This window comes from Heterocephalus glaber, unplaced genomic scaffold (genome assembly GCF_053883595.1).
Source record: "Heterocephalus glaber isolate CG9 unplaced genomic scaffold, H.glaber_assembly_v1.0 deba00001523, whole genome shotgun sequence".
Classification (NCBI taxonomy): domain Eukaryota; kingdom Metazoa; phylum Chordata; class Mammalia; order Rodentia; family Bathyergidae; genus Heterocephalus; species Heterocephalus glaber.
The window spans coordinates 31,458,940-31,468,217 of NW_028258327.1; the positions used below are offsets into that span (position 1 = coordinate 31,458,940).

Below are 9,278 nucleotides of genomic sequence, written 5' to 3' on the forward strand. Positions count from 1 at the left end.
AGAGTTACTAGAGCTCTATTATTAAATGCTTCCACCATATAATACCATCTACTAGGAGATCCTCACCAGAGCTGAGGTGATGTGGTACCATACAATCAAACCTCCAGAATTATGGGCTAAATAAACTTCTTTTCTTTGTAGAGTTACTCAACATCAGGTATTACATCACAGTAACAGAACATGGACTGAAACAGCTGGCTGTCAGAGAATGCACCTGGGACCCACTTACATTCTCATCATGTCTTCCTAGTTGTGTTCTAAAAGACATCCTAATTTGCTCTCTGGGTATTCTGAAAATATTTCACAGAAAATAACATTATATCTAGTCTTCATTTTACCCACTTCAATTAGAAGAAATATTTATTACTAGTATTGTCTATCTTAATGGTGGATGAGGGTTTTATAATTGCTACTTTTGTGAATAGACAAGAATGTTCTGGTTACTATTTCAAATACTAATTAATCATTTGAATTACCCATAACGTAATTGTTATGGCTTGTTAGATGTCCCCTCAAAGCCTCATGTGGTCATAGGTGAGGCTTTTCAGGGTGGCTGGATCTGGAGTGTGTGATGCTGGGACCAAGGGTATATGATTACTGACTTAGTCCATTGATGAGTTGGGATGATTCTGAGAGTAGATAATGGGAAGGCCCTGCCTGGGTGTGTGCTACCTGCCCTAAGGGTGGGTAGTCTGGACAGAATACAAAGGACAGAAAGAGGGCTGCCGTGGTCACTTGTTACTTGCTGCTTGCTATTTCACTGCTTTGCTGCCTTCCTGCCTTCTGCCTGTCACGAACTGTTTCTCCTCTGCAATGCCCTTCTGCCACGCCACCCTCCCTTGGAGTCAGCTGACTTTGAACTGAAACCTCTACAAACTGTGAACTGAAATAAACCTTTCCTCCTTTAACTAACTTTAGGTGTCAGGCATCTTATCTCAGCAAAGTAATTAAGATAATCATTAATAATTATTTTAGATTGTTAATGTTTTAAGCCTGAAATTTAAAGTTCAAGCAGTCACATTGATAATTAACATAAACTACTAAACTTAAAACTCTTTGGCCATGTCATTTCCTGATTCTCTGTTAATTGCTCTCTGTTGTAAATATATAACCCCTTGGCTTTTAATTCAAAATCTTCCATAGTCACATGTCACTTAATTTAAACCCCCTTAACATTGTCCTGCCTTAAATCCTTCCTTCCTTCCTTCCTTCCTTCCTTCCTTCCTTCCTTTCTTTCTTTCTTTCTTTCTTTCTTTCTTTCTTTCTTTCTTTCTTTCTTTTTCTTTTTTGGTACTGGAGATGGAACTTGGGACCTTGCACTTGTGAGGCAGGTGCCGGAACCACTGAGCTAAATCCCTGGCCCTTAAACCCTTTCTTTTATCCTTAGATTTTATAATCTATAAATATTAGCTCAAGTGGTAATTCTTCAGCATTCATGGCTGATTTAGGCACTCAAGATAGCAGTGATGCTCCTGTAATGAATGAAATTCTTGGATAAGGAAGAAGAAATATTTATCATTGGGGAATTTAAGCAATGAAACACAATCCAGGATGTAGAGCAAATTCACTGGGGAACATGTTTCAATTAAGGATACAATACTATTTAAAACAAAAAACTAAGGCATTACTAGAAGAAATTTTGGTGGTCTAGGATAGTGGTTGGAGACCCCTTCCCTCCAATAGATCAATTTAAATGATTACATGAAAAACAGATAAAACAGGAAAGGAGGGGTGGACACCCAGTACGGCCAATGTTATAATTCCTTTTGGTGCTCGCTACTTGATATGTGGCCCAGAACTCTCAGTGAAGTGGGAGGGCATGGACAAGCATCATTTAGGGGCTGGTTAAAGATGTGCACTATCTGGCCTATCAGAGTAACTGAATCCCACCCTGACTTCTAACAGGGACCCCGGGTGATTTGTAGGCACATTAGTATCTAGGAAGCAGTGCTTTAATTTCACTGTACCTTAGTTTCTTCCTCTGTAAGTGATGGATAATAAAATCTACCTTAAAAGCTGCTGTAATCCTAAATGAAATAGTGACAAGTGAGGATGCTCAATGAAACAACTTGCCCATAGTAGTCAGTGGAAAACTTGGTTTGGAAGATCCTGTGCTGTTGGATATATTGGGATACAAACTACTGGGACTTTGCTTCTGCTTTGATCTGGGTCCAACAAGACATAGAAACAGTGAATATTGGCTCATGGGAGATAATTATTAGACTCAGAAAATTTGCAAGCTACTTGTTAAACACAGCCATTATTGAAAATTAAATTATATATACTTACAACAAAATACGTTACATTAAAAACAAGTGTTACTAAATATGCAAAATGTACTGCTTCCTAATTATTTGACTACATTTGACCATCTGTGCTCTTGATATTTGTGTCTACTGTAGTGGGGTGGTGGAAATGCTGTGTAACAGTGCAAATTTCTAACCACCTCTGTCCAGTGACTTTACTTCAGTAGGTTGCAATGGATCATGGCCCTGCAGAGATCCAGTTGTTAAACATCTATGGACATGCCACTAAATCTAGCACTTATTAGCACTTATCATGAGAATGAAAAACCCAGAAGTGAGGAAGGATTGCTTTTTTGTGTATCAGGTGATATGCAAAAATCCTTTCTTAGGAGGTATAGATGAAGGAATAAGTTAGCTATCTTATGAAAGTTTTATTTTCAAATTCTCTATCATGTGACCTTCCTTTTTTTGCAAAGACAGCCCTTGAGAAGTAGACTTGCTGTTAAGACTCATTTTTAAATCCTTCCTTCCTCCTTCCCTTTCTTCCTTCCTTCCTTCCTTCCTTCCTTCCTTCCTTCCTTCCTTCCTTCCTTCCTTCCTTCCTAGCTTCCCAGTATTCTTATTTACATCCTATTCACTGTCTTCCTGATTTTCTTAAAAAAGACACCATAATTAGCTATTAGAGTATATTTTAAAAGTCCTTCATGGAACACAATATATTTTATGGAATAATTATTTGATGTGTGGATAAAATGGGTTTCCATGAGATTCTTGTACCAAATTCTTAAATAAAACCTGAAACTTACAGGTATTAAGTATGCAAAAGATAAATTCCTTCATATTTTTCGAACCCCATGAAGACTCTTACTTTCCTGGTCCCCTTGTGGCCTCTTACATGCGTGCACAAATAGAACAGAAGGGTCCATGATCAAAAAAAACCTCCAAACAGCTTAAGAAAAAGAAGTTGAGCACGGTGCCACATGCCTGTAATCCTAACACTCTGAGAGGCTGAAGCAGAAAGATTGCAAATTGGATCGCAGACTGGGAAATATAGCCACTTAACCAGACTGTCTTAAAATAAAAATAAAAATGGGATGGGAATATAGCTCACTGCAAAGACTCTGGGTTCAATCTGGGGGGGAGGGAGGGAGGGAGGGAGAGAGAGAGAGAAAGAGAAAATGAAGACAGTGCACTGTGTTTTGGGTAGGAATACTGAATGATCAGTTTTCCAGGGGAGAATTCCCCTGCAAGAGCAGAACAATGAAGTCATTTAAGAAGGAGAATAATTGACTTGGCATTATCACTCAGGAATGTACCCTCAGGAGAGAGTTGAAATCTGCCTCCTACTCTTTGAGTGGGATGAGAATAATTAACTGATGTCTGCAGCCTACCTTCTGAGCTCCTGTGCTTCCCTGGAGTGGGGTAGGTTTGTGAGACTTCAGCTCACAGGGCACAAGAAGCTGCCAGCCAGCTGCCTCAGGGAGCAAGGCTGGACCCTGAGTGTCCTTTGTCAATGAATCTGTCTTGACTTACTGTACCAACTCCAAACAGCTGCCCTTGGTTCTGGGGCAATAACAGTTAAAAAAAATGACCTTTCTGTCCACCTCACAAGCCTCCCACAGCAAGCCCCAGGGAGGGCCCTGTCAGGAAGGCTGAGCAGATGGTTACCAAGCACAGTGATGGTGATGATAGAGTAGCCCTTTAGCCTAGAGTCTCAGCTACAACCCTTCCTCCTGGGCTGCCAGGTGGGCCCAAGCCCTGTAATGGCATTGAGCTCTCCTTGTGGACTGCTAATACATTTGATGCTTTTAGTAGGCCTGAGAATATCATACAAGCAGAGAAAATATTTGCCTACCTTTTTAATTATACTCACAGGTCTGATCATATCATAGTTGCAGTTGAGGAGGGTACAGGAGGGTAATGAGTACAAAGTATATTTACATTTATTTCAAAGTTAAATATGTATTTTATGCATAAATATATAATTAAGTCATATAGTTACATACTATATATAACTAGGTCAAAAATAATGTATGCTGAGATTTTCAAAAATTTATTTCACTAAAAATCACATTGCCATGAATCCCTCTCAAAACATCCCCCCTCACTTTAAACACATTTATCTCATCAGTCTTCTCACTTTCTGAAGCAGCATTGGAAGGAGTCCTTTCTGAAGTAGACATTCTTTCCTGATTGCCGTTACCCAGTCTGATAAAAAGAAATATAGTGACTTCTACTGATGAATGCCATCCAACAGAAAAGCAGTTTTGTGAAGACATCACCATGTGTCCTCATCTACCTTATTCACTGGATCTGTCACTGGTGATGTTTGGCTCTTTCCCAAAGCCAAAATGACCATGAAAGATAAATGTTTTAAATCAATTCAAGATACCCAGGCAGCCATGATGGTGCAACTAAAGACTCTCAGGAGAGAAGACTTCCAGAACTGTTTCAGAATGTGGCAAGAACCATGGGATAAGCATGTTTGAGTGAGGGGGAGTGTTTTGGGGAGGCTTCATGGAAATGATTCTTTTACTGCAATAAATTTATTTTTAATTAAAGTATTCATCATATTGTTTGATCATACTGTCTGTATACTTGCATATATATATTTCTATCTTATCAGGTGGCTGATGATTAAAGAGAATTGTCTGTCCAAAATCTCCATGCAGTGCCCAGCACCTAGCAAACACTCAGTACATACATAGTCAGGGTTATGAATATTAAGTAATTGGCCTGAGTGGCCAAGTTAGCTAAAGTGCTTATCTGGGATAAAGCAAATGATTCTTTTCCTTTCCCTTTTGGGGACTCCCCAAAATATCAAGTTTGTCATCAATAGATCAGAGACTCATGTTCTAGGGAAATATAAGTGAGTGTGGGATTCTAAAATGTTGGGTGACTCAGATACAGGGCTGGCTTGGTTAGTGTGAACACTGAATATGGAGACATGGAGACATGTCCTCTGAAAGGACAATTGGTGTATGGCTTCTTTTCTTCTCTGCAGGGATGCTGGCTTTGTGGAAGAGTCTGCACCTCTCCTGGTGTACACAGGCCAGTTCCACTTTCATTAGACTCATTATATGCAAGATTCTGTACACACAATCCCATGTGGCCCCAGGAACCCAATTCAGGAAGTCTGCAGGCTGATAGGCAATGTGGATATTCTATGCTTGGCCTGGTGTTGAGGGCCCTGGTGCATGAGGGATAGCAGAGGATGGGAAGAAGTTCATAGGCCCTAAAGGCTCATGACCAAGTTGGGGGCAATGAGGGCAAAGAATAAAATGGGAATTACAAAAGGGATTAAATCATCTTTTACTTTCCTTCCTGGCTCTTAACTGTTGGATAGCCTACAGGAAAAAAATTGTTGCTTAGTGCTGAAACATCTCTTTCTGACCCTAGAGCATTTGAAAATAAAGGCATGAGTCATTATTATCAAAGTTGTGGAAGAAATCTAAGACTTCAAAGTTGCCCTACAGGTGTTTCACCTACCTGTCTGCTAGGTAGCCGATGCCCACAGCACCAATAAAAAACCCTACATTCACAGCTGACTGAAACAGGTCCAGCATCCAGGAGTTGGCACACACTAGGTTGAACTGTCCAGATGTGAGACATGTTCCAGCCCAGGAGGGAAAGAAAGCATAATCCTGTTAGACACAACTCAGCCAGGGAGCTCACTAAATATTCTTCAAACTGAACTGGTGTGGCTCAGTGACAACATCCCAACTGTTTCTTGACTATGTTAGTGTTCTTTATGCCACCAGAACACTTGGTCCAAAAATCCATCTAGCATCCCACCTTGCAGCATGTCATTTGGCTAAATTAGAGTGGCCGCCAATCAGCTGAACACACAGAATGATCCCACCTATAAATGAGTCCATTTTTCCTTCCTAATTTTAATAAAAAGAGGTAAATAGCTGTGTGGACATAACACATGTGCAGCCAGGAGGAAACTGGGTTGTTGAGCATTTCTTAGCCAACTTTTTCACAGTAAGGGATTCAGAGTGTTCTGCTCATGGCTGTTGCATTTGTTTTCATCTGGAATAAGATAAGTAGCAGGGTCAGTAGGTGCTGGCTCAGAAATCAGAACATTTAGCTTCTAGAGTTAATCCTGCTGTCACTCAATCTGTGGCTGGCACAAAACTCTGTTCCACTCTGGGGCTCAATTTCCTCTTCTCTGTACAAAGAGATGAGATTAGTCATACTGTAGAGCCTCTTAGACTTATATGGTGTTAAGTCCATGAACCTCTATATTGCACACAACTACTCCAATCTTTCACATGAGACTCCTCTGCCCCAATGTTCATATGCATAGCACATCTTCACATTACACAAGTGGTCCTTTCAATTAACAGGGAGAGCTCACTTTATTTTCAAGATAGTTTTTACTCTTCCATTTTTCTTTGCCTCCAATAAACATGTCCATGAATTCTTTTCTCTTAATGGAATAAAGCTTCACAATTAGATTTTGCTATGATTTTAATTTTTGATAAAAATAATTGTGCCATAGCATAATCCCCAGTCCAAATGGTTTCACTTAGACATCGAGCAAATTAAAGAGGAAAAAACAGTCATCAAGAGAAAAGCACAGTGATTCACACAGTAAAGAACCATTCAAGTGAATGCCACATGCTTTCCAGTGTCACTTGTGTGATGGCAGAATAGAGGGAGAGGTAAGGCTTCCAGAAAAAGAGAAAGCTTGAAAACATTCCCTTTCCTGGCATCAAGTCTTTTGCTTGTTTCTTACTGTTGAGACTTGTACGAACTAGAATCATTGTCAGAATCTGAGGCAGTTTTAACTAATCCACTCATACCCTACACAAATTAGAAGCTGCATATTTTCACTTGGAATCTAACATTTTATAACATACATTAAGTCCAAAGAGCATGTCTAGGCAATTGTAAGAATGAAGGCTTTCCTGGTTTTTTCCTTAAGAAAAGCTCAGTTATTTGTCTTTTTTTGTTCCAAAACCTGAACTCACTTACCTCAGTGACGATGGAGGAGCCAGGTGTGTCATACACCCAGCCGTGCTGACAGGGGACTAGTGGCAGGTGGCTCCTGTTGTCAGGCAGGCTGGACAGAGGGTCCATGCAGCTGAGGGTGCTCTGGTTCCAGTCCACCTCATACTCCATGCACTGCTGAAGGAAGGCTTTGTCCGCAGCCCCCAGGCCCGGCATTGTGTAGTTGAGCTCCTCGGCCAGGCTCCAGCCACATCGCTGGCTCAGCTCAGCCACTCCAGGGCTCCAGCAGCGGTGGTTGGGGATAAAGCCCAGGAAGACAATGCCCACGTAGATGGGGGTGAAGGCTGCTGAGAACAGAGCTAAGAGGAAAAATGTTTGTTTCTGGAAAAAGTGAAATTCCCCTATGTGCTCTAAAATGTCATCCACCGAGGGCATGATTCTGGAGACTGCAGCCCTGGTAAGTCCAGTGCAATGTCCCAAGTGCTGTTGAGAGTGTCTGCAGCCAGCTCAGCACAACTCAGGACCAAGAGTCAAAGGGTGAGAGTTAGTTAACTTTAGAAAGGGACCAACCTATGGGTCAGGCTTCTCCTTGGTTGCGCCAACTTCGAACTGTGCCCCTCTCCAGTGAGGAAATGTCCTGCTGCTGCCCTGAAATACTCAAGCAGGCCCCCGGGGCTCGATGTTGTGTTTATTGTAACATCATTCTCTCTGAGTTTGACTCTACCTCTTACCAGCATGTAAACAAGCCTTCTCTGTACCTCACAGAGAGAAATTTGAGTCCCTTCACATATTGTCGTGTGTTAATCTTTCTCTAGCACACCAGGTGTCCAGGAAATTAATATATTCCTATCTCACCAGCACAGCTGGCCTTGGCGTCAGGTGCAATGCAGAGGGCACATGCTTTGGGCTGTGCTTGCCCAGCGCAATATGCACTAAGGTCTCAGGTCCCACTCCAGTTCTGCCACTGGGCTCCTTCTACAAACAAGTGGGCTCGGAAGGCATGCGGTTGTTGCTTGCTTTGATTTCTCCAGATGTTATCATTCTGCCCTTCCCCTCGTCCATGTCAGCAGAAAGAACAAAATGTTTGCTTCACACATAGGTCAACTGCAAATGCAGATAGGAGTGGTTTGTGCCATTGTCATTTTTTTTTTTTTGTCCTAGACATTTCTGAGGTTAGAGTTGTCTCTTTAGGATGGTGATCAGGGCATCCAAATGCTAAAGAAACAGGCAGGCCATCTTTCCTGCTGGACGGGAGGACCCTCAGGGCATATGACACTGCCAAGCAGAGGTGTTTCTCTGATACATTTGGATGATCCAGCCACAGAAATTTCATCCAGCTTGCTTTCTTCTTGTCCTCCTCCCCCCTCCTTCTCCTCTGTTGAATATTCACTGAGTTTAAAGCATGGTGTGAAGGTAGTGACCTGCTGGCTGCTCCATGATCTTGTCTGGCTCACACAGGGCTTCTGTACATGGTGCTAAGCCACTTCGGTCCACTGGTCATTTGCTAAGTGGTAGATAGGTTTGGAGCAGTTCAGGGGCTGCCTTGGAAGTGGCCAGAGTCCTACTGTATGAGTCAGAAGCTGTGGCTATGTTTCTCTGCTATCAGATCTTCTGTTATTCACTGGAAGGCTGTGGGAGTGGCCAAGTTAAAAAATGACTATGGTTGTCCAAGCTTACTCTGCTTCCAGGGATTCGAGAAATTTATAAACTCTCACCTAGATTTAACTCATTGACACAGTCCATGTCTAAATATCAGATCTTTACACCATGAGCAAGAGGGCTCCAGGTGAGAGGAAGGAGGATATCGTGTGCCAAGAGGAAGTGATGTTGAAACTCATATAAATTGCTTAGAGGAAATGATCAGATAAGGCAAAGGTAAGGTATCAGATCACTTACAGCACTGAGTTTAAGCAGTCATTTGACACTTTTCCACCAAGGCCCTAACCTGGGAGTGGGTCCTATTGCAAGGCTGTGGTAAAATCAATCCTATAAAGTCTCAGGCTCGATTCTACAGCAGAGCCTCCCAGCTGGTGGGCACCTACCACACTTTCCCAGCAAATAAGATCTAGCTAG

At 41.9% G+C, this 9,278-nt stretch overlaps 1 protein-coding gene across 8 annotated transcripts in view; it reads right to left on the reverse strand.

Annotated features, from left to right (window-relative positions):
• Slc22a2 (solute carrier family 22 member 2) overlaps positions 1-7,956 on the reverse strand; it is a 44,210-nt gene extending 36,254 nt beyond the window's left edge. For 3 of the 8 annotated variants that reach the window (XM_004869007.4, XM_004869006.4, XM_087188156.1), the window contains exons 1-2: positions 7,230-7,950; positions 5,736-5,839 (exon numbers count right to left, since the gene is read on the reverse strand). In XM_004869007.4, coding sequence (XP_004869064.2) covers positions 5,736-5,839; positions 7,230-7,640 — 515 coding nt within the window. In that variant the 5' untranslated portion in view covers positions 7,641-7,950. Of the gene's footprint in view, positions 1-5,735; positions 5,840-7,229 lie in introns of all 8 variants that reach the window. The other 5 variants (XM_087188157.1, XM_087188155.1, XM_087188158.1 and 2 more) reach the window with 5 other exon arrangements.
• Between the last annotated feature and the right edge of the window lie 1,322 nt (positions 7,957-9,278).